This window comes from Puma concolor, chromosome A3, assembly GCF_028749965.1.
Source record: "Puma concolor isolate L17-30 chromosome A3, mPumCon1.1.hap2, whole genome shotgun sequence".
NCBI classification, from domain to species: Eukaryota; Metazoa; Chordata; class Mammalia; order Carnivora; family Felidae; genus Puma; species Puma concolor.
Genome location: NC_141669.1, coordinates 817,631 through 842,562, shown reverse-complemented (window position 1 = coordinate 842,562; position 24,932 = coordinate 817,631). Strand labels below are relative to the sequence as shown.

General features: G+C 53.2%; 1 protein-coding gene across 1 annotated transcript in view; it reads right to left on the bottom strand.

The window, feature by feature from the left end:
• The window catches only part of SNTG2 (syntrophin gamma 2), a 178,197-nt gene that overhangs the window by 37,076 nt on the left and 116,189 nt on the right, over window positions 1–24,932 (bottom strand). The window contains exons 10-12 of the mRNA XM_086699902.1: window positions 14,218–14,347; window positions 12,264–12,302; window positions 7,529–7,645 (exon numbers count right to left, since the gene is read on the bottom strand). Coding sequence (XP_086556028.1) covers window positions 7,529–7,645; window positions 12,264–12,302; window positions 14,218–14,347 — 286 coding nt within the window. The remainder of the gene's footprint in view (window positions 1–7,528; window positions 7,646–12,263; window positions 12,303–14,217; window positions 14,348–24,932) is intronic.

Here is a 24,932-nt window from a genome sequence, read left to right as displayed (position 1 = left end):
TATACCTCATAAAGCTGGGAAGAATTTTAAAGTAGACACAAAAACAAGCATGCTTGTTGGGTTACTTTCAGTTGGATAAACTTAAACATTTACAGCAATGGAGTCAACGTGTCTTTACCTTAATTAAATTCTACACCATGAGTAGGGCAGTAGGACACCAAACCTCGCCTGTGGCAGGGGATTTGACAGAGAACTTGTGCTCACAGCACAAGTCGGTAACGTACGGGCTCATCTATTACACTCACTTGGGTACAGGTTTAGAATTCATTCTGGACTCCTCATACATTATGTTATGGACCAATTTTCGGTCCCGTCTGGGGAGCTTACTGAGAGGGTGGCTAGTTTGTGTGTGACAGTGTGCTGCGTGTCCAGTCCTGAGACTTAAGATAACTCACTAGTCTGCTCCATTCCAGAAACGAATACAAATTTGTTGACTTGCCAATTTAATCGAACATGTTTTTGATTGGCCTGATTGCATTTCACAACCATTTTAGCAATAATAATGAAGACATCGTCCAACTTTTGAATGGTGTTCTATGGACTGCAATTCGTGTTCACTTACATGCTGTACATGAAAATAATTCGTGTAGAAAAATCTGAAATACTCAACACTGTAACAAATTTTGACTGTGATTGCTTACCCGGTGGCTACCTTGCAGCCACTAAACACACAAATAAGAATGAAAATACTCAGAGGTTCACCGTGTCTTTGAAATGAAAGTACATGATGTACGTAGTTGGTGACCTTCTTGAAATTGTTCCGCCAAATAAATACTGGGACGTAATCAGGCATTTCGAGCCCATCACCTGAGAATGTTTCACCGAATAGTTAATGATGTGAAATTACACTGGCATGTTGCCACTTCATATTAACTGATCCAGAGGTAAGTAAGTCATTGCTCCTGTGATTAACAAAACAGGAAAATGGTAAAATACAAAGGTGGGAAGGTCAATCACAGTCATAATTGGAAGGTGATTTGGGGGCAAAGTAGAGCATTTAGGCTGCAGCAATGAAGGCAGACACAATTTTTAATTTTTCCAGTTATAACAATGCTGCCTATTTTTGGAGAACCGTGAAAAAGAAAAAAATGACATTATTCAGAATGTCCTTCCTTAGTAGTTCCCTGTTGCTGTAAATAGGCATGGCTACGCACACTCGTTCAGTGCGCGTGTTGGCCGTTGTCAAGCTTTGCTACGTGAACCCTTCTCTGGCTCAGCCAAAGCACAAACACAAAGTACTCCTAAGCTTCCGCTTGATGTAAATTATCTCCAGAATATTCGTGATGCCCATCAGGGCTGCCTCCACCTTCTATTTTATTAGTTACGACTCTAGACGCTATCTGGGCTGCACCAACCCAACACTAAAGCCAACAAGCTCCCAGGCAGGGGCCATCTAGGACGTGGCTGTCCCCAAGAAAACCAAGATGGGTGGCATCTACGTGTATTTGTATAATTAGAAGGGAAATAGAAAGTTCAGCCTTGGAGGTTTGTGGGACAGCAGTGAGTGATGGATGAAATCTCAGAAGTGGACATTCCTAGAGTTGTGAACTAACCCTGAATGCAGGCAGGTGTCACCTTCGAAGCAGGTTCCTGGCCCCGTGAGGGTGATTCAGACTTAGCCAGTGTGGGAAGGGGCTCAGAGATCCTGATTTTACATTTGAGTAAATTTACTACTGAGGCCATGTGAACCAGCAGCCTTGCCATCACCTGGGAACCTCAGGACCCACCACGGACTGGTCAGATCAGAATCTTGTCTCAAAAATACGCCCAGGTGGGGCACCTGGGGGGCTCGGCTGGTTGAGGGTCCAACTTGTGGTTTCAGCTCAGGCCATGATCCCAGGGTTGAGGGACCGAGCCCCACGTCCGGCTCCACGCTGAGCATGGAACGTTCTTGAGATTCTCTCTCTCCCGCTCTCTCTGCCCATCCGCACTGTTGGTGTGGGCTTGTTCTCTCTCTCTCAAAATAAATAAATAAACTTAAAAAAATATGTGCAGGCAATGACCCTGTTGTGATGATGTCTTAAGAAAATAATCCAAGGGTTACAAGCCTAACCCCTTTTAAAAGGAAAGGCAGACAGACAGGCGGTGGGGACTGGAGCAGACGCCTATTCAGTCAGAACTCCTTGCTTTGCGAACCAGATGCTCCACGACGTAACCTGCTGATTTCGGAGGCCCTCAGGTGGACGGACCCAGCTGAAGGATCTTCCCTGCCTCTCAGGAGGGACAAGGCCCTCTGATAGGAAGGGAGGGATGTGGAGTGACACTCGGAGCCGTCACCGTGCCTGCCTGTCTCCGGAGAAATACTTCCCTGGACGGGAATGAGATGTGATCCCCTGATCCTTACGCTCCTTCCTGGCGACTCAGAAATCAAGAAAGGGAAAAATGATCCACGATGAAATCTCAGCGTTTCCAGCCAGCAGGCAACAAAATGGAACTAAGCAGCCTTTGCAACGTGGAAGAAAAGCGTGAAGGTCTGTAACCCCAGGCCACTGATGCTTTTCCCAAGTCCTGAGAGTTGACAGTTTGTTTCCTCCGGCCACATCTGACTTGGAATGTAGCAGAAACTTTAGGCTGTAAATGTAGTATCTTGGTGTCCTTTAATCTTATTGGGGAACACCTACCGGGTAGCCTCAGAGGGGACACAGAATAATTCTGTATCAGACACACAATTATCTAGTGTTTCTTCAATCTACAAACCTTCAAATGAGTTATTTCTTTCCAGGTAAAAATTTTTAAACGATAGAATACATTTGCCTAATTGACATTCTTAAAGTTGCTTCTACTATTCCCTGCATATTCATAAGGAACTGCTACATAATTTATACGTTAATGCTGCACGATGCTGTAAAATTGACTTCATGACTGTTATTAACACATTTTAATGGTTTTTGAAAACACGTTGCTCACGTTTTCTCAGATGCCAATTTGCAAGTCAGAAATAACCTGCTGGCTGGAAGGAGAGCACAGTGATGAGAACAATCCGGCTTTCGTCGGCCCGTGTGAGCACCTAGGAGGGCCTGAGGCCGGGCCAGCCCCCACCCCTGGGCTCTGCCTCCTCCGGGCAGGACCTTGAGCCGGAAACTGCGGACGCCCCCTCTGCGCCTCTCTTCCACTTTCTGCCCTTCTTTTCCCTCCTCTGCTTCAACATCATTCCTTTGGCTCGACCTGATGAAGCCCAGAAGCCGTCCTTGAATACGGGACTTTCTCACGGGACAGCGACAGCGACTGGTGGGGGACATCTGCGAATTTACCTCCCCTGGGCCCTGCTCTCCCAAGAGGGTCCTCGTTTACCGAGTCGGAGAGATCGTCTCTCTCCTGTGCCCCCATCCCCCCTCTGCTCAGTGTCCGTGCGGAACACGGCGGTGCTCACTGCGCTGCCTGGGGGCCGGGGCGGGTAACCGGCCCGGAGGTGTGTGGGGCGTGACCAGTGGTCGTCTCGTGTCTTCTGTCACCAGAGCAAAAGTCACCGTGTACAGATGCTGCAGACGTAACATAGGGTTGTTACAGATTTGGGCAAAGTAGACACTGTGATCGGCTGCAGGATACAAGCCCCGGCCGGACCGAAATACTGCCAACACCGAGGTCAGATTCCCTTGCCATGTTCTGGGTACTGCTTTTACAACGAGACTTGCCGAGTACCGATACCAAAGTCCACCTGTTAACTTTAAATGCTCTGGCGTCTTCAAACACGTCTACGAACACGTAGGTGCGGTCTCTCGGGGCTCACAGTGACCCTGCGGGGGGGAGGGGGGCGGCGGCTGCCGTCTGCTGTCCCTGTCCCCAAAGCGAGCAGACTATCGAATGAAGGGGGAATAACACACCTAGTCCCACAGCCAGTGATTATAATGCACAACTTATTCTACCAAACCACTCTTTCCCTGGGGTTTTTCAGACTAAAACTTCTTCGTTGTCTTATAAAATCTTCCGAGTCCCCGCTTAAAAATATGCTTTTATTATTTGGGATAATGCATGAAAACGGTTTGTTTAAACAAGCATAATACCATTAAGTGATGGGAGAGTTTGATTTTTTTCTATTTAAAAAGTAAACATGTTTCTGCTTGTGCACAAGGACCTTGGAAGTCCCTGCTCCGAAGTAACAAGTGAGAACCTCAACAGACTCTTCACAGATCTGTGAGAGCCACAGGAGAGGACACAGGGTGCACCATGGCCCTGATACAGGTCAGGAGGTGTGGAGTCCACGGCGAGCACCAGGGCGGGCGGGAAAATCTGGCCTGTCATTAGCGAGCTGCTGAGAGTTAAAAACTGCAGGGCAACCCAGTCACAGGGTGGGGGAGACCCCCCAACAGTGTGAGATTTACCTGCAGGAGCTCAACCAGGTTCCCACAGAAAACACCGGGGAAAGTCCCTTCAGAGACGTTTGAAATGTCCCAGAGCCCAGCCCCGCACAGGGGAGCCTGCCCTCGGGGAGGCTGGTCAGCCAGACCGGAATCTGGTGGGGTTTCATCAGAACCTCCCTCCCCAGGGGAAGGGACATCCCAAGTCCAGTCCCCCACCCACCCTGCCCCACAGAAGGGGGTAGATAAACCAGAGAACGTTGGGGAGGCTCAGAGTCCAGGGGCTCAGACTCACGAGGGACTGAGACATCATCACAGGACCTCGTATCGCGGCCGTTTTTACCCGGAACATCGTGTCTGTTAAGAAAGTAACTTCCGTGAGAACTCAGCCTAGCCATTCCCAGGACGTTACTTTGTGGATGCAGACGTTCTAACCTTCATATGCATATGGAGGCAAAGGATCCCGACAGGCAGCCTGATATTGAGGGAGAAAGGTTGGAAAACTGACACCAACCAACTTCAAGACTTACTACAAAGCTACAGCGTTCACCGCAGGTGGTTTAGAGCCACACAGATCAATGGATCAGAGAGAGCTCCTAATCCCATATAGTCACCGACGGTTCACAAGGGAGCAAAGAAAACAGAACAGAGCCTAGACTGTCTTTCATCAAGTGACTGGGGAACAAGGGGACGTCCGTGTGCAAAATAATCAATCTCGACCCAGACCTTACACGCCTGACGAAAAGCTCAGAATCATAGTCAGAATCAAAATGCAAAATATAAGACTCCTAAAACATAACATCGGGGACACCTAGGTGACCTTGGGGGTGATGATGACCTTTTCGATCCAACACCACAGATGGTATCCATGAAGGGAAGAACCAATGAGCTGGACTCCATTAAGGTTAAAAACACTGCTCTGAGAAAGACAAAGAGAGAGGACGAGCCACAGACTGGGAGAAAATATTTGCCAAAGACACATCCAAGAAAGGACTGTTACCCAAAACATACAAAGAACTCTTAAAACTCAACAGTTAGCGAACAACCTGAGTAAAAAAATAGGCCAAAGACCTCAACAGATGCCTCCCCAGAGATGAGACAAAGGCAGCAGATGCCTCACTCGTCTTCCGTGAAACGCCAGTTAAAACCACACGGGGTCCCACTGCACACCCGCGAGAATGGCCACAATCCAGATCCCCGACAACGGCAGGTGCTGGCGAGGACGTGGGGCAGGAACGCCCACTCACGGCAGGTCGCGACGCAGAACGGTGCGGCCCCTCTGGAAGACAGTGTGGAGCCTCCTCACAAAACTAAACACCAGACGGTCCAGCGATCACACTCCTTGGAATTCAGTCAAAGGAGGTGAGAACTTACGTCCACGTGGAAACCCGCACGTGGATGTTTACAGCAGCTTTATTCGTAACTGCTAAGCTCGGAAGTAACCAAGATGCCCTTCAGTAGGTGACGGAAAAATAAACTGTGGTCCATCCAGACAACGGAATCTCATTCTGCACTACAAATACATGAACTACAAGCCACGAAAAGACGAGGAGGAATCTCAGATGTTACTGAGTGAGGGAAGCCAATGCGAAAAGGCCACGCACTAAGATTCCAACCACAGGACAACCTGGATAAGGGGAACCCACGGAGACAGTAAATGATCGGTGGTTTTGGGCCACAGGATGGGCGGGGGTTGGGCACAGAGGATGTTCAGGACAGCGAAACCACTCTGTAGGATGCTGTAATGGTGGACGTGCATCACCGCACCCTTGTCCAAACCCAGAGAATGGATGTTTAGCAACAAATGCTAAAAAACATTAGTACATTTGTTCTGAGTAGAATTCTATGATTTTTTTTTTTTTAATTCAGAAAACCCTTCGGCCTCAGTAAATTCACAGCATTGTTGGTTTAACAAAACACGTGCAGCTACACCCAAGCCGGTGTCCTGGGGGGGGGGGGGGGGTCCTGGGACAGGAAGAGCGTCAGTGGACAGGCTGGTGAGGACAGCAGTGTCTGTCTGGTTTAGTTACCAGGAGGGACCACTGTCCAGTTTCACTTTCAGCAAAGGGACCACAGTCACATTTGGTGCCAACCTTTGGGGAAACTGGGACCCACAACTCTCCATACCACACATGCGACTTTCGGTAAATCTAAAATTATTCCCAATTAAAAAGCTTATTAAAAAAACTATATTGATTAGTGAAAACTTGCATTATTGTCTTGATGCTTGGAGGTAAAATGTGATTCTGCCCTTTCATTATTCTTTATTTTTTTAAAACCACTTTCTTGGGATATGATCGCCATCCAACAAGAACACAAATTTAACGTATGCGGCCCGATGCGTTTGGAGGTGGGGCTCCACCCACGACACTGTCTTCCCACCACGCACCGCCCCCCCCAAGACAAAGACTGGGTGCTGGCGGGAACGTGCAGAAAGGGAGCCGCGTGCACTGTCGGTGAATGTGAGCTGGCAGGGCCACCACTGACAACAGTGCGGAGGGTCCTCAAAGCATCAACCCTGGAGCTACCACGTGATTCGGTATTTGTGCAAAGGAAATGAAATCCGGGCGTCCACACACTCAAATTTCCATCCAGTGCTATTCACAACAGCCGCACACGGACACAATTCAAGGTCCATCGCCCGGTGGGCAGAGAAAGAGTGTGGTGTGTGTGCACAATGGGACACGGCCCAGCCTTAAGAGGAAGGAAACCCGTTATTTACTTTCAACGGCAGAAAGTTCCATCGACACTGCACACAGCGCATCCAAAGTTCTGGACGCCTGAACCTCCCAGGTCCTGTGGTTCCTGGTCCTGATGCCCACAGAAGCTGCTTTGACTGATACCCGAGGCAGGGCACACGTTATGTACCTGGTTCGCTCAGGGAGAAAGGCGTCGTCGGTGCTAATTTGAAAACAAAATTGCAAACTATGGCATTTAGCGTCAGGTTTCTACGAGGGGCCCTGCTGAATCAGGCTGTTTGGTTATTTTCACAAAACTTGGGGGATGTGAAGGAAAGAGGAACTTTTAAAGTTTCATGACCTGTTCTGTTTCGTCTCTGGGTTCTCCGACCACATAACAGACGGGCTCTGTGCCCCCACCTCCGGGCCGGGGAGGGGGTGTGAGCGGGAGGGGCCGTGAGCGGGAGGGGCCGCCCTGGCCTCCCGCGAACACTGGATCCCATCGCTGCTTCTCATCAGCAACCCCTTGCCCGCGGAACGTCAAGGCGTCCTTACCGGAGCGGTGCTGAAAACATACAGCAAAGAGCCTTTCAGGGCCAAGAACTTGGATCTGAAGGTCTCACGGGAGCTGGTGCCTTCGAGTCTCTCCCTGACCCAGCCCATGTGCACAACCTGCAAAAGAAAGCCTGTGTAATTAAAGCAAAGCCTTCGCAGCGGGCACGGTCGCAGGGCTGGAAGCGGCAGAGACGGGCACGCCCAGAACCAGCAGGTGTCCTAACCCTGATCAAGCAGACGGATGTGAAAGGTAGTGTCCCGGGGCAGCCCCGGGGCTCTGCACCTGCCGGGCTCCGTGTGCGCGTCTGGGCACCACCGGACCCCTCGCCTGAGGCCGAGTTGTGCCTTCCACGCATCTTTAAAAACACAGTATTAAATCACATCCTCTCAGGGGCTAGGATTTCGGATTCGTCCATGAGTTTGCACAGAGCTGACGCACGTGGGAAAGGTGACTGTTTCTTTACCGTTCCACTTCCTGACGAGAGTGAAGAGAAGACAACGATATTTGACTCTTACGACTGGCATTTTGTGTGCAAGCTGTAACAAGTCAGAATAGGATCCAAAAAGCTGACGGAAGCAGTGATTTAACCTAAGTGTTCAGTGCATGAACACAAACTAATGTTAAGCTGAAGTCCCTGCGTCTTACCCCAAATTTTGATGTGACACATATTTTGTAGTAATTTCATTTTAATTTCCTCCTTTTGCCATGTTTACAAAAAAAAGTAAGTGTTTAAGCAGCTTCACGTGTAAGTAATACGAAGAGTGAATTACCACAGACATGCCAGGAAACCTTACGAAATAAAACCGTCCTACGAGCCGCTTCAAGGCGGTGCCCTGGGGCTCACTGGGGCGCCCAGCCTGGGCTCAGGTAGGTCCTCTCCGCTTCTGCGGTTTACGTGACAAATTCCTGACAGCTTTCACTCTTACGGCCGGTGAAAGACGTCCTAGGTCAAGATGCCAGATGAAGTTTTACAAAAAGAAATGTTTAAAAACCAGATTGTTAATCTGAAACATCTATAAATTGGATGTGAACTTAATGAAACTCCGTATGTATTTTAATTCCGCCTCGATTAATTAGCAAAGAAATAAGTTACAGCTTAGCTATTATTAGAAACGTTGCCTGCTTTGTGAATGTTTTTTGGGTATATGTAGTTCATAAATAATTTCAAGGGTAGCTAATATTATTTTTTACATTATGAATTTTCTAATGGCTTATTATGTGTTCCAAGAAACGTATAATTTTAGGAACACCTACCTGATTATGTCACTGTAAATTACATTAAGAGGACATAACCATTCATTATAATAAATGAGCACATTTTCATTTATCTCTTCTGATTCCATTTCTATAGGAAAGCCTTTTTTTTCACTTGACCGAGTCAAGATAATTAGGTAAGTGTTCGTGAGACGACGCCGTAGGGTTGGCCCTTTACACAGAAAATGCCCACATTATCTGAGATACTTAGGTTTCTTTTGGGTTTGATGAGCCAGGCATCCACATTTCCCTTTACTTCAGGTTTTCTAGAAAAAATGTAGTTTGGAAATGTACAGAACTGCTTGTTGTTTTAGCAGGGAGCGCATGTTTGGGTTCGCCCGGGACCATTTTAAAGGCACGTGTGTTGTTTTCAGGCTGGCCGGCATCCTGGAAGGACCCGCCTCTGTTTGGATGGCAACATCTACAGCTATCTCACTCGCTGAACGTGGGTCTAAAATCGTCTGTGCTGGGTTTTCTGTGTGATCTGCCAATTCTGTCTCGTAGTTGTTCTTGCAAATTGCAGTAATCCCCAAATACGTTTACTTTTAAAAGTATTTAACCAAATAGTATGTTTTTTCTACATACCAAAACCAGGAATTAACGGTTCAGAATGAAAAAAAGCATGCCTTCTCGTTCCTAAGGGCCCAACATCACAAATCTAAACTCCTATAATACATACAAAATGTTTAGTTTTTGGAGCACAAGTGAGATAATCTGTACCCAAAGCACACTGAGACAAGGCAGGGGTAGCTCTTCAGAAAGTCCACACAGTAAAGCTCGTCTCTAATATTTCCTTCCAAATGAACTAATTTGAGCCCCCGAGGGGAAAAAGAGTTCAGAGGCGCCTGGATGGCAGGCCAAGGTCTCCCAGTTTGTGGGTTCAAGCCCCGCGTCGGGCTCTGTGCTGACAGCTCGGAGCCTGGAGCCGGCTTCAGGGTCTGTCTCCCTCTCTCTGCCCCTCCCCCACTCGTGCGTGCGTGTGTGTGTGTGTGTGTGTGTGCGCGCGCGCGTGCACGTGCTCTCTCTCTCTCTCTCTCTCTCAAAATAAACAAACATTAAAAAAAGTTCAAAGTAATAAAGAAATTTTGAGGTTAGAAAAAGTCTTTAGATTTCCCATTACCGCTTGCTTATCTTATGGGAGAGAAAACTGTGGCTGAGATGTTAATTTGGCCAAAGTATGTCACCAGCGAAGGGATTACTTGGGATTAGAACCCAGGTGTTAGGGACACTGGCATCACACTGTGGTGGCTTAGCGTGTGACAACATCCTGCTAAGACCAAGCAGAGCACGATTACCCCACTGCCTCGAGGTCCCTGAGCCGTAACTACCTAGTGCTCTCAGCATCGGGAGTTTTGCTCCTCGGATGGCTTGAAGTTTCCCTGAACTGGTTCCTGATTTTCTGCTGTGACTCCCGATTTTCAGAGTGAAACACAGCGTGTTCTGAATCCCAGACCCGAGCTCTTCCTCACGTGCCAGGAGACACAGGTACATCCTGAAAGGCCAGTGCGTTCCTCCAAGCGCGGTAAGTTCAAGCCCCGTCAAAGCCACACGCTGCACGTGCCCACGTGTGCACAGCCCTGACCGCAGTGACCTGCCAGCAGGGTCCCGGGGAGGGTCCCCACCGAACGACTGAAAAGCTGAGTTCTGGGTCACCACCCGGACCATCCCTCTCTCCTGTGGTCTCGAGAGAGTCTCTGATTTACCATAAAAACAATTCCACAGACATTTTGCTAATTTTGAGATCCAATTTCAGAACGGTAAATTATTCCAGGAGAGAGCAGAACCGATTGGTCGGTTCCCCCCTCCCCCCCCCCCCCCCCAGCCTGGAGAAGACACGCTTTACGTGTGGACAGCGGAGCTCTGCCCTCAGTGGAAGAGTCCACAAGAGCCTCCACGTTAGAAACACAGCGCAGACTGAGAAAACGGTATTTTCTGTACAGGACTACGAAATGAATCCTGTATGAATTTGAAGGCATCTATGGAACTATCACCCATTAACAGCTCACCGCCCTCCTTCAGCTCCCTAAGGCAAAACAGATGATCGTGTATTCAGAAAAATGTTACAAGAAAAAGAAGTTACATTTAGAGCAGCTTTCCTTAGAGTTTCATTTCTTTCCGTTCTTTCCTTTCTTTCTTTCTTTCTTTCTTTCTTTCTTTCTTTTTCTTTCTTTCTTTCTTTCTTTTTTCCTTTCTCTCCCTTCCTTCCTTCCTTTTCTTTCTCTTTCTTTCTTTCTTTCTTTCTTTCTTTCTTTCTTTCTTTCCTTTCTCTCCCTTCCTTCCTTCCTTTTCTTTCTTTCTTTCTTTCTTTCTTTCTTTCTTTCTTTCTTTCTTTCTTTCTTTCTTTCTTTCTTTCTTTTTCTTTCTTTCCCTCCCTCCCTCCCTCCCTCCCTCCCTTCCTCCCTTCCTTTGATGTTTGTTTACTTTTGAGAGATAGAGTGCGAGCAGGGGAGGGGCAGAGAGAGGGAGACAGAATCCGAAGCAGGCTCCAGGCTCTGAGCTGTCAGCACAGAGCCCGACGCGGGGCTCGAACCCATGAACTGCAAGGTCATGACCTGAGCCGAAGTTGGATGCTCAACCGACTGGGCCACCCAGGTGCCCCTAGAGTTTCTTTTCTAATTACAAAACGTGCACTCGTGGATTGACTTAGACACAGGCCTAACTGTCCCTCTTGTGCAGCAAACACGGACCGGCACAGACGGACGAGTGCCCCCACCCTGCGCCCACGCCTGATCGCGAGCACCATCTAGAGCGTGTGCGGGCGCTACTTAAAGCAAACTGAGCTCACTCTTCTCGGTTTTCTGCACCTCAAACCTGAGAGAGGCAAATCAGAAGACTGATGGGCAGTGAATAAAAAGTCTGCCCTTACAGGACGGCTTCAACTGTGACGTTTCCAGAAAGAGCCAGTGACTTTGTGGCTTCACAGTGCAGGCACCTGGCGCTCAAACTAGTTGAGCGTGATGGGTCATTTGAGGTGCTCGCAGACCGAGCGAGTGAGGGCCCTGAGTCAGGGGGCAGCACCCAGCCCTGCGAAGGAAGGAGGTGTTGACTCCCCACGACGCGGCCCTGCAGGCGAGCCCGGGGCCCCGGGAGTGCTGTTCCCACGCACCTGCCGTAATTCCTGCTGGCCAGAGGCCGCCCCGGGGCAAGGCCCTCCAAGTGAGGACGTTCTCTAGGAAAATTACACCGTGCTCAGATCACGCAGGGAAAACCCTCTCGGCTTAAATACTCACACTGATACAGCTGTTTAATCGCACTTCCTCAGAGCACGTGCCGGCAGCTCGGTTATAACGTGGCACCGGGGACCAGAAGCCCCTCCGAAGCTGTTTCCGCTAAAACTGAGCAGTTTGGTGGAGCTGATACTGGGGGAAGGACCCCTGACTTCGGTCTGCTCGTCCTCCCCAGATTTCCAAATCAAGCTCCAAATCCAGAAGCTACTGTAGAGACTTGTTATAGGATCAACATGAAAAACACAAGCCCTACCTGGTCACAAGGAGAACAGCCCTCATTCACCATTTTCATCTGTGAAGAGAGGGAAGTGAGAAGTCACTATGACAAGAATATTAACGCCATCATTTCTTCGCCTGTCGAACTGGCAACTGAAATTAACTAGCTGCGGGAAGGGTCCTTGGGAACAAGTTTCTTTTACGATGTATTTCTAACCTAAAAACCAGACTACGTACAAATGTACAGCAGCAGTTCCCACAACGAAAAAAAAACAATATTAGCAAAAAACAATAGTAGCAAGAAACTACTAGCAAAAAACAAAACAAGCAAAAAACAAAACTAGCAAAAAACAATACTCGCAAAAAACAGTATTAGCATACTGAAGCTGTTCTTTTTCAAATATCAGCATCTTGTGTGAGTGAAGCTATGGGACCACAGATACTTGAATTTCAATATCTGAAAAAAGTGGGGAAGACACTTTCTGCTCTAACGATCTTAGAGTTTCACATCACACACATTCTCCCCCACACCCCCAGGAATCCCGCAAGGTGGTACTATCTCCAAACTTTACCGGTGAGGAAGTGGAGATCCCGGATAATAGCACACACGCTCGGAATGTGACTTCAGATCCACATTTCCGGCTTCCTCCCCTCTGCTCTGCCTACCGGCTGGGATGTGTAAAACTCACCCAGAACTGAGGGACACTCACGGTCACATGCACGCCTGCAAATACCAATCTACCACCAGCTGTCTGCTTTCTCCTTTCTTTTTATCCGTCCAGATACCTTTGGAATTCAAAATGTCAAGCCTGAAAACTAAGGGCTCATAGAGGCTCCTTATCTGACTGGAGAAAGAAGCCATGAGGTCTGCAGAATGGAAATCGAACACATCGCTCCTTCCCGAGTCTCCCAATGTGCTCGGTCAACCTGTCCAGTAGCTTCAGAACAAGGCAGTGTGTGTGGCCAAAGAGGGGCGGCGGGGGCCGGGGGGGCGCTGTGCACGTGTTGCTGCAGTGTCAGCCCCAGCGCTGGCCCCACTGGCCCTCCACTGCTCGCTCTAGCACAGAAGCTGGCCTCAGGATGCAAACGCAGTCACTGGGCAAGTCAAGGCCACGTCTGACCAGGAGTGAGTCCTTCCGTGAGTGTCCACAGCTCTGGCCACCAGCCCACTGCCAGCACACCGTGGTTCCCGTGGGAACGTACTACTTAGTTGGATTTTAACTCCCAGCCCATTTTGTTTTACTTTTAATTTTTTTTTTTTTTTTAAATTTTTTTTTCAACGTTTTTTATTTTTATTTTTGGGACAGAGAGAGACAGAGCATGAACGGGGGAGGGGCAGAGAGAGAGGGAGACACAGAATCGGAAACAGGCTCCAGGCTCCGAGCCATCAGCCCAGAGCCCGACGCGGGGCTCGAACTCACGGACCGCGAGATCGTGACCTGGCTGAAGTCGGACGCTTAACCGACTGCGCCACCCAGGCGCCCCTACTTTTAATTTTTTAATTTCATATTGACTTTGAACATCAAACAGATCGCTCGAGGAGACAGCACTGTCTCCTGGATACTTTCTCTGAATATTTGGGACCTAATCTTTTTGGTTGGATATGCCTCTTGTTTTCATAAAGTTACAGGGGGAATTCCATCTTTAACCCCATTAAGTTCCCCACATCACATCGATAAAGTATACGTAAATTATGTGCACATGAGTACATCTGTGTCTGTGCGGGACAGGAGTTGAGAGAGGAAGGTCCTCTCAGGGAGGGAAACGGCCCCTGGGCATCCAAACGTCTGACCTGGTCCAGACTCTCCTGCCAGGAGGCATCTGGACAACTTAACACAACCTGGTTACAGTCAGAGATGTGGTATGTTGGAAAAAAGTACATTTCCTTGTTTAATCTCGTAACCCACTATTTTAGAGTTAATCATAAATTAAAAGATCTCTATTTCTGTGGATTAAACACAAAAGCACTAAGTCACGGGACGTGTGCTCACGCTCTCCAGTGTCAGGTCACTGATGGTCGCGGACACTGCCCTCAGCCAGTCGGCGCTCTCCCGGGCCGTGTGAAACTGCAGGACTCCCGTGCGGACGCCGTCCACAGCCAGCACCTGGAACGCGCCGGACCTGCAAGGAGGGGAGAGCCACGCTGTGCACACCAGGCAGACAGTGTCATCCACGGCGCCTCCGGCCCGGCCGAGAGCCACACGCGGAGACACGTGACAGCGCCCTGACATGACCAACCTGCTTTTTTGTAAAAACCAACCTCCAGTTTGTAAGTTCATCAAAATTAAGTTCAGAACTTTGAGATCCATCACTAACAGACCATTTCTGCATCAATAGGAAACACGAGAGTCGTTCGTGGAGGACGCAACTCCTGCTCTTTTAGGAATTTGGGAGTTCTCGTTTTACAGAATCCTTGGTAAAGTTCGTCCAGAGACCATCCGTTGTGGCATCTGAGGCTCAAGACACGATGATGGCGGTGCCATTGCTACTCGACGTGGACAGCCTCTTACGACACACATCGAGTGACGTTGTGAGGGCTGAGCCCCGATCCTGCAGGACCGGAGTCCTTACGGGAAGAGACGCCAGAGCTCCCTCCCCACCCTGGAGGACACAGCAAGAAGACGGCCGTCTAGAAGCCAGGAAGAGGCTGTGATGCGCCCGATGTGGACATCTGGCCTCCGGAATGTGAGGATGTGAATTTGTGTTGTCTACGCGGCCCAGTGAGCGCTTGGCTGTGCAGCTCCACTGGACTACTGAAACTCGTACGAAAGGTAATGTCATCGACACTTCCGTTCACGTCTCCTTAAGAAAACCATGTATATCAGGGCACCTGGGGGGCTCAGTCGGTCGAGCGGCCGACTTCGGCTCAGGTCATGATCTCGCGGTCCGTGGGTTCCAGCCCCGCATCGAGCTCTGTGCCGACAGCTTGGAGCCTGGAGCCTGCTTCCGATTCTGTGTCTCCTCCTCTCTCTGCCCCTCCCATGCTCATGCTCTGTCTCTGTCTCCCAAAAATTAACAAACGTTGAAAAAAATTAAAGAAACAGACATGCGATGACTGTAGCACATCACAGGAGAAAACCAACAAAGGGACAGACGCTATGGAAGAGCCAGTGAATCTAGAGGAGTTAACGATATGAGAACTGAAATGCCGGAGAGGCTACACAGTGGACTTGAACTGGGTGGGTGGGCAGAGTCCCCCCAACCCACAGACCAGGCAGAAGAAAGAAGGAAGAAACCTGCCACAGGCTCTGAGAAGCAAGAGACGCTGGGGTGGGGGCACCAGCAGGAGGGAGACTGAGGGCAGAGGAAACGTCCCCAGGTTTTCTGGGGACGGCCGGTCAGCACACCGGGGACCTGGGGACGGCCGGTCAGCACACCGGGGACCTGGGGACGGCCGGTCAGCACACCCGGGACCTGGGGACGGCCGGTCAGCACACCGGGGACCTGGGGACGGCCGGTCAGCACACCCGGGACCTGGGGACGGCCGGTCAGCACACCCGGGACCTGGGGACGGCCGGTCAGCACACCCGGGACCTGGGGACGGCCGGTCAGCACACCGGGGACCTGGGGACGGCCGGTCAGCACACCCGGGACCTGGGACGGCCCGTCAGCACACCCGCCAAGGCCCAGGGGTGCAATCTGGATGCAGACTCACCCCTCCAGGGACGGACACCTTGGGTCAACGATGCGGGGAATCCCAGCCAAGGGGCACGTAGTAAAACAGCTCATTCCTCACAAGGAGGCCGCCAGCTATCAGCCGACCTGTTGCAGAGGCGGGGGCACAGGGGCACAGGGGCAGGAGGGCAGGGGGGCAGGGGGGCAGGGGGCAGGCACAGCACATCCCCAGTGCTCAAAGCCAGAGTGTCGGCCGAGCACCGTGTTGCCAGCCCACAGCCACCTCTCCACGCGGACGGAATACGGGCGTTCCCGGTGAAGGAAGCAGAGAAGCTGCTCCTGAAACCCCTGGGAAGTGCTGATGAGACTGTTAGGCTGAGAGCAGGCAGTTCCCGCCCGTAAAGTGGATCCACAGGAACACAGACCAGTGCGGTGACGACGGAATCACAAGACAGGATACATCTTTTTTCCTCCTTTCTTTGCTTGTGTTTTTCTTTTTTTAAAGTAGGCTTCATGCCCAACGTGAGGCTCGAACTCACGACTGAGAGGCACGCGCTCCACGGACTGAGCCAGCCAGGCGCCCATTTCCTCCTTATTACAAACAGTGTAGAAGCCGTTGTAGAAAACGCCATGTCTCTGACATACTGCTGGCCCCACAACGGGGAAACGTACATACCACGGGCTCGTATCTGTAACACACGTGATCCGTGGGTCACGTACGTGCTCGTGACAGGGCAGAGGACGTGCAATGCGCTAAGGAGTTGGTAACAAGGGTGAATTAATTAGTTAGCAAATTAGTGTTTACATGTGATGTATGTACAAGATTACTCATGGCTCTGGGGTTCAGCATATGCCCCTTTGCTAATCAGAATCCGGCCCTGCTGTGTCCCTTTAACCCCAGGGACACACGGACCGCACCTGCAGAGCTCTCTCTGCCCCTCCCCGCGTCCAGGACCAGGGGAGCGTCCTCAGTCCGACACAGCCCTCCACGGGTTAGGGTTAGGGCTGGGCTAAGGACCTCCAGCCTCCGACACCTGTCCCCCTTCCCCATGTGACGGGCTTCAAAACGCTGACCATGCGACAGAACACAAGCGTGGGAGAAGAGGCCGTAAGCAAGGTTATTGCAAACCCAGTTTCCCTGCAAAGAGCACCACTCAGAAACTCACCAGCAAAGAAAGCAACACAGATTGAAGATTATACAGACACCGACGTTAATGCTGATGACACATACACAGTAATAACGTTTGATCGGGACGTTCACACTGGCTAATTGTTAGGAAAGCAGTATGAACGACAGATTCCCACTCATTTCTTCCAGACAGACTCTGAGGGTTCACTGTGTCAGCATCTCGAGTGAACTGTGTTCGGGCTGGTGTACAAGGTTCCTCCCAGTGCACAGGAGGTGCCCGACCACGCGGCTCTGGAGTCAGAGCATCTGCTCACTCGGCCTTTTTGGGATTCTGCCCAACGGTCAAGGTCGTCGTCAGAGCTAAAGATCAGGGTACCCACCGCTCGGGGCCCAGCGCACTCTGTGACGGCCCTGCGTCACGTTTTGAGAATCCGCAGAAAAGCTACACTTGAGCTCCCACAGGGGGAGCGAAGCCTCGTCCAAACACCGTTTCAGCAGGAAGTCGAGGCCCGGCGATGCCCAGGCTTCCGGAAAGCCTCTCCTGCCCCTGGACAGGAGCCCCGGAGGAGAAGCGGGCTGCACACACACGGCTTGAGGCCCCCACGCTTTGGAGCTGAGGGACAGGGTGTGTGTTTATTCTGCTCGTGATGGGCATTCACCAAAAAAAAGCGAGAAGAACCTGTGCGTATGTCTCACTGTTTGAAAAGTGCGCTCGCAAACAGCCTTTCGAGACTGTCTCTGTAGCCTGCACATCACTTTTTAGCGGAAGGCAGAGGAAGATTCTCTCCCTACTCTCCCCATCAGGCAGCGGCATTCCTAACTAACCACGTTACACGGGGGCCCGGAGCGCCAGTCTGAACCCAGGCACCGTTCTCCCCAGGGCAGTTATTCTAAGGCACCACTCCTAGGAGAGCCAGGGACGACGAAAGCTGAGCAGGTCCAGAGGAGAAAACCAGCTTCTCCCTTGTGGTGCCGAACAGAGCAAGTTGGCGTCCTCCTGTCACCTCCTGTCACCTTCCCGAGACCAGGCCTGTGTCCGCCCAGCCCCTGGCCCCGCGGCGGTGTGAGTGGCACGGTGCCCCACGCGGGCTGAGCACCTGCACGGGGTCCCCCCTAAAGGAGGAGCAGAGATAGAACAGAACCACAAGGATCCTATGGTCACTCACCACTGTCTCCTTGCTCGACTCTCGTGTCTGCTCGCTGTCTGCCTGTGCCTCCCACCAGACGCTGAGCTCCATGAGCACTCACGCCGGGGTTCGTTTGTTTCCCACCTCCGGCACCTACGGGAGCACCTACAGTGTGATTGAGAACATCTGCCGCCTGAGCACGTGCAGCCCGATGCGTGAGGCGAGGTGCGCCCAACCCCCTGCCCACTGCGTGGGTGCTAGAGGACCGATCTGATGGATCGTGACGGCTTCCACACCCGCGACCCCAGCCCCCAGTCGGGTGGCGGCTTCCACACCCCCAAACAGGTGTGCTGATGGGCTGCGGGGCCGCGCTGTGTGGACCAGACTCGGCAGGTGCTAGCGTGGCCTGGCAGACGCAGGCACGTAATTACTCTAGTTACCATTTCTTCTGGAAAATCCACCAGGAGAGCCAGTGACACGGCACCGGTGACTTGTGCTTCTTGTGCGCATCTGTTCCCTGGGACGTCACCCCCTTTGTAGGAGGACGACACTCCGGGGCGTGAACGGTTCACACTGAGCATTAGCCGGGGCAGTGAGGGGACCGGAAGGTGACCATTTCCTCAGGCCTGGCTTTGCGCCAGCACCGTGCGGCCTGACTCACACTCTTCGTGTAACGCACGTCTCCTCTCAGCGACCTTGCAAAACAGGGTTACCGTTTCGGCTTCCCAGAGTGGCGTCGAGAGACCACGTCACCCGCCCAGCTCACAAGGTTGGAGACTGGATTTCAGCACCGCCTAGCTCCCTCCAGGTCTGTGCTCTGGACAGAGAGCCACGCTTCCTACAGGAACCAAGCTACCGTCCACGGTTAAGTCCACAAACACAAGCAGCTGAGTCTTGGGTTTCTGTCCTGCTTCGCCATTACCCGTGCCTAAGGAAGCCCGCTGCTTCGTCCGGGCCACCCCAAGTCGTCAGGAACAGTGGCCAACGGTCACCGAACCCGCCTGGCACCCACCTCACTGCTGCCACCCACCGTCCACCGAGCCCCGGCCCCCGCACGACCTCTCCTGTGTAAATGTCCCCTGCACCCTCCAGCCACCGCCCCCAAAGACGTGCAATCCGAGCGTCAGCTCGATTCAGAGCACTGACCGCGACACCACCCGGACCACGTGCACGTGGATCTCATCCGCCTTGTTTCCTCCTTCCGCTTCAGAAAGTAAACCCTCATGACTCAAACAGTACACCTGGGTCACAGAGCCTGGCACGAATCGGGCAGTGACAACTACCCAAAATATCCCACAGATCGTGGATAGAAAATCGCGTTTTCTGACTGTGGACAGAGAGGCCACAGGCGGTGGGCACCTCACACCAGGAGCTGAGGAATCTCCCGCCTCTTGTGTCCTAGGCCCTAACACAGGTGGGGGGCAGGGCAGGACCGAGCTGTCACGTGACCAAACCTGTGCGTTCGTTCGATTAAAAACCGGGCAGAGGACCTGAACGGACATCTTGCCGATGACGACATCCAGACGCCAACGGACACACGAGATGCTCGCCATCGCGCATCATCAAGCCACAAGGACACGTCACCTCACACCTGTCAGAGCGGCCAACGTGAACAACTCAGGAAACAACAGGTGTCGGTGAGGACGCGGAGAAAGGGGAGCCCTCGTGCACTGCTGGTGGGGGCGCCCCCGTGCAGCTGCTCTGGGAACGGTGTGGAGGCCCCTCGACAAGTTGCAAGTAGAACCACCCTCCGACCCCGGAGCCACGTGTGTCAGCATTTGTCAAAAGAAGGTGAAATCGCCACTCCCAAGACGTACGCACACCCTCACGTTCACAGCAGCCAAGACGTAGAAACCACCTTGGTGTCCATCCAGCCGTGAACGGATAAAGGAGACGTGGTGCATCGGGGGCGCCCAGGGGGCTCCGTCGGTTAACTGTCTGACCCTTGATCTCAGCGCAGGTCATGATCTCACACTCCGTGGGTTCGAGCCCCACGTCGGGCTCTGCGCTGACAGCGAGGGGCCTGCTTGGGATTCTCTCTCATCCTCTCTCTGCCACTTTCCTGCTTGCACTCTCTCTCTCAAAAAAGATAAGAAACATTTAGGGGCGCCTGGGTGGCTCAGTCGGTTAAGCGTCCGACTTCGACTCGGGTAACATTTAAAAGTTTTTAGAAAGGAAGCTGTGATACACGTATACAGTGGAATATTACTGAGTCGTAAAAAATAACGAGATCTTGCCATTTGCAGCAACACGGATGGACCTTGAGAGTACAACGTTCGGTGAAATAAGTCGGACAGAGAAAGACAAGTGCCAGCTGATCCCTCTCATACGTGGAACCCGAAAAACGAAACAAGTGAAAAACCAAAACCAAATGGAAACAGACTCCTGGATACAGAAGACAATCTGGTGGTCACTGGAGTGAGGGCGGGGGATGGGCAAAGCAGGCGAGGGGGGCGGGGGGGGGTATGGACTTCCAGCTCTCAGCAGTGAGTGACACAGAGGACAGCCACGCCCCAATGACACCACACGGGGGCATGTGGTACCTGGACTTGTGGGGATCACTTGCAACCTACAAAGACAGGAGATCCCTTCGATCCGGCCTGAAACGGAAAGGATACCGCGGGTCCCCTACACTGCAGTGGAAATCATCTTACGGTTTACTGCCAAAAAGGAAGCAGTGAGGCCCCCAAGCAGCTCAGGTCCCGGAAAGGTCAGCTTGCAGCACAGAATGCAGCTGGTGGGTCTGTAGGGCGCCCGCGAGTGTGGGGGCGCCCGGGAGCACAGGGTTTCTCTGCACGCCCGGGGCAGCTCCGCCGAGCACCGTGAGCATCGATGCTGTGCCTGAAACCCTGGCCCCCACGTACTTATCCTCAACGTGACCTCTGTCTCCACAGCAAGTCTAGGCCAGCGTACCAGAGTCACAGGCCGTGACAGCTCCCGGTCCCCCACATACCTGCATTTTCTGAATTTCCCAGAGTCAGTATTTGTAGCTGTGCGTATCCACGGGGGTGTGTGCGCACGCGTGCACAGGTGTGTGTGTCAGAGATGCCCCAACGGCTCCGATCCTCACCCCCGGCACAGGCTCCGCGTCCTTGCTGGCGGCCCCCCGCCCTCCAAGCGCTCACGACCCCTCTCCCCTCCCTAGGAAGCGTCGCCATCCTTCCTAGGTTTTGGACTCAGGACCCTTAAAGTTCCAATCTGATGGTTGTCGAACTGAATATACACACTTGCACACACACAACAGGGTCCCCGGAGCAGCACGTGGCACCGAGTCGTGTCAAGACACGCTTCCCGGGCAAAACTCCATCACGGAGATTTGACGTCTCAGGTCCTCAGGGACGGGGCAGGAAGGGACGGGGGCCGCAGGCAGAGGGGCAGGACCCTCCCTGGGCCCCGAGAGCTCCTGGAGGCCATCTGGAGTCTCAGCCGGCGACTCCTGACACACGGCACACATGGGACGCAGAGGCGCTACTGTGGAAGTGAGTCCCGGGCATGAAGGACGGCCCGGGTCCGGGACAAGGGAACGCCGAGGCTGTTCCCTGAAAGTCACTTGGCAAACCCACACCAAGCGTGCGGGTGATGGGGAGGCTGGCCTGGAGGGACTCCACTGACCTCGAACGTGGCCTCCCTGCCCATCGCGAGGTCTGCAGCAAACGTTCCCCAGACGGGCTCATTTCCGGCGGTCGTGGACTTTCCGCTCTGTCTGGCGTTTGTCAGCGAAGTGTTCGCAGTAACTTCTTGGTCCACATGGTGCTTAAATTGTGTCCCCAAAGAGGCTTTTGTCAACGATTTCCGGCTGACAGCATGTTAGTTGATTTTATGGAAGTCACCAAAATGCATCGAAAAGACTCTCAAGAGGGTGTAAAACATACGGCATCTCACGCTGTCTCCGCTTCTCAGACGGGCCAGGGACGCGTAATGAATCTTACGTTCTTTCAACGAGTGTATGGGTTATTTTCACAATCCTATGTAAGTCTTTCAAGCTAAATAAGTAACAAAGTTTAGAGGCCAAAGAGATACCTCGTGTGTTATAATGACACAACGAATGGTAAAGATAGCTCCCTGACGCTGCTTCCGACCTTGCAACCAGCACTGTGCACGACAGTTCGTAAACCGTAAAACCACTCTGGTTTAGACTCACTGTGACCCCACACAGAGGGTCCCCTTGGTGTCACCACCTGGAGACGAGGAGACGGAGGCCTGTGTAGATCGATCAACGTACCCAAGGTCACAAGGCCAGAAACTGGAAAGGCACACACACACAAACACACGCATATGCACACGCGTGCACACGTACGCACAGAACCCAGTCTCTGCTTCTACAACCTCGGCTCTTACGAGAGCATGCTGCCTGGCGGGGATCACAAGGGCATCTCCCTTGCGTTAGAACCACGCAGACCGCCGTCGTCACCGCTCGGCGCCCCTGCTTCCCACGCCTGCCTGCATCTTGCGCGTGCACTTGTTTGGTACAACCGGATGTGCTGGACGGTCCAGAAGGGCCGTGGCCACCCTGTGTGGCCACCCCGTGCGCTCTCTCCTGGGACGGAGACACTGCTGGAAGGCAGCGAGCATGCTGGGGCAGCCACAGAGCTTGACGACCTGCAGTGGTTCTGTCACCTTCCGTGCAGGAACGCCTGGGCCCCGGGCAGGGGTCCGTGCGCCCTGCGAATGCCCCCTGAGGGCCCCCGTCACCTTCTCACAGACTGGCAGACATGTGGCATCAGAAAGCATTTTGGGACACCTTCGGTCTCGGGGAGAAAATGGCCTCTGGGTAAGAGCAGGGCGGGACTGGCGGAGACAGGAGGTGCCCGTGGTGCCGTGGTCCTGGGAGGCAGGGTCCGTGTGGCGCACCCAGGCTTGCCCGCGAGGCCGAGGCAGGAATGGAAACCCAGATAGACCTGATTCGCTGGGTTTGTCCTCAAAAGTGATTAGAAAGCTGTTCGGATAAGTCAAGAGCAGGGTCCCCTTTTGTTCCCGGGGTCAGGGCCCAACCAGTGAGTGAACGTGGGAGGCCTGCCCGGAGCCACGTGGGAGCCTGTGGACCCCCTGCCGAGGGCGATGCAGATCCTCTGGGCGCCTGGAGAGCATTAGGTCGTCCAGGGCACAGCGCCCCCTCAGTGGCGTGGAGACCCTGTCCCTCCAGTTCCTGTATTTCCCTGTAAGGACGGGACCTTGATAAGTGAGGGCAGAGGCACGGGACTAAACACCCCTGCTCTGCGTGCAGCACTGGGGCGGCGGGGGCGGGGGGGGGTTCTGTTCTGGCTGAGGGACCCGTGCAGTGGGCGGGAAGCAGGCACGTGTGTCTCCAGCCACTTTAAGACCCCTCCTGATTGTTTTCATGTCCAGCTCTGGGTGCCTGTTCACCGCCCCCCCCGCCCACCCGGACGCATCCTGCTTGGAAGGACGACGACGTGCATGTGGGGACCCGCAGGCGGGGTGCTCGTGACCCTCAGAGTTCCGGGAGGTGCCACTTGGGGAAACCACCACTGGATCCGCGAAGACAGACACGGAGCGCTTCCGCGTCGGCACATACCGCGGGGGAGCGGCCCCCCAGGATCAGAGCCACGGAGCAAGTCCCAGCCACTGGCTCTGTTTACGTTGGGTACGGCTCAGGGTTCGAATCTCCAGGAGGGCACGGCCCGCCGTCCCTGGCCGGGGAGGCTGTCCAGCTTCGCGCTACACGTTTGATCAACGGGCAGTGTCTGCTCTACGCCAACCCCAGCCCACGCCAGGAACGGCAACTGGTCAGGTTAGCGGGGGGGTCACGAGGTGGGGGCGACTCTCCGTGGTTTCCACAGGCTTGTGCAGGCCACCCAGACCTGACCAGAGCTGACCACTGACGCAGGGGTCCCTGCTCCCCGAGGGACGGCCGAGACCCCGCCTTCCAGCCATGACGCGAAGCTCACCCCAGGGCCAGCGTGGAGGGGGCAGCACATCCACGCATGGTGAGGCTGCGGTCTGTGCTTTGGAAAAGCGCACAGAGAAAGCATGGCAGGCTTGTGTGGGCGTTAAAGCTGATAATTACGGACCAGGAACACAGGATGAAGAAGCACAGAATTCGCCGCTCGTGCAGGGACCTCACTTCCCTCTTGGGTAGGCGTCGGCTCTGAGGCAGGCTCGTCACCCAGGCCGGGCCAGTGACATACGGAATCATCGGGCAGAAGCCCGGGCCGGCACCGCATCAGGACCCCCGCTCTCCGGCGGCCGGGCTTGCCCGGCCGTCCCAGCAGGTCTGAGGCTCAGAAACACAGTTTGCGGGCACCGGCTCCCAGACCTCCCCATACCTGGACCAGCTCCAAGTCTGTAGGGACGCTTCCAGAATGGCATCGTTCTCTTTCAACAAATATGAGCACCCTAACTTTCTACCCCTAAAATGAAACTTCCAGAACCCTTATGGCCAGAGTGCTGGGATGGAGACCAGAGCCCTGGCTGTGAGCACTGCCAGCCGGCCTGCGGGGCACCGGGCTCCCTGTGGGCCCCATGGAGGAAGTCAGCACAAGGGTTCTTCACGATCCCCCCTGAGCAGAGACACGGACGCCGTCCAATGACGAACCTGACCGTGACGATGCCTCTCCCAGGACACGTCTGGCCCGCTCCTTCCCACTGTCCCCTGCCATCTTCCTAGATAAAAATTACACCAAGTGATGAGCACAGGAGCCCGATGCAGATCAGACCCTCAGTTCCCGACCGTCCTGCTGACCGCCGACTCCATCCACATCCTTTACAAGCCACTCCCCTCACTGAGACGCCACGGCTCCCGGGACGCGGGACGTGGTCTCCCAGCTCTGCTCGGCCACACCAGGCCCACAGGTGCCACGAGGCTGCACCCGCACGA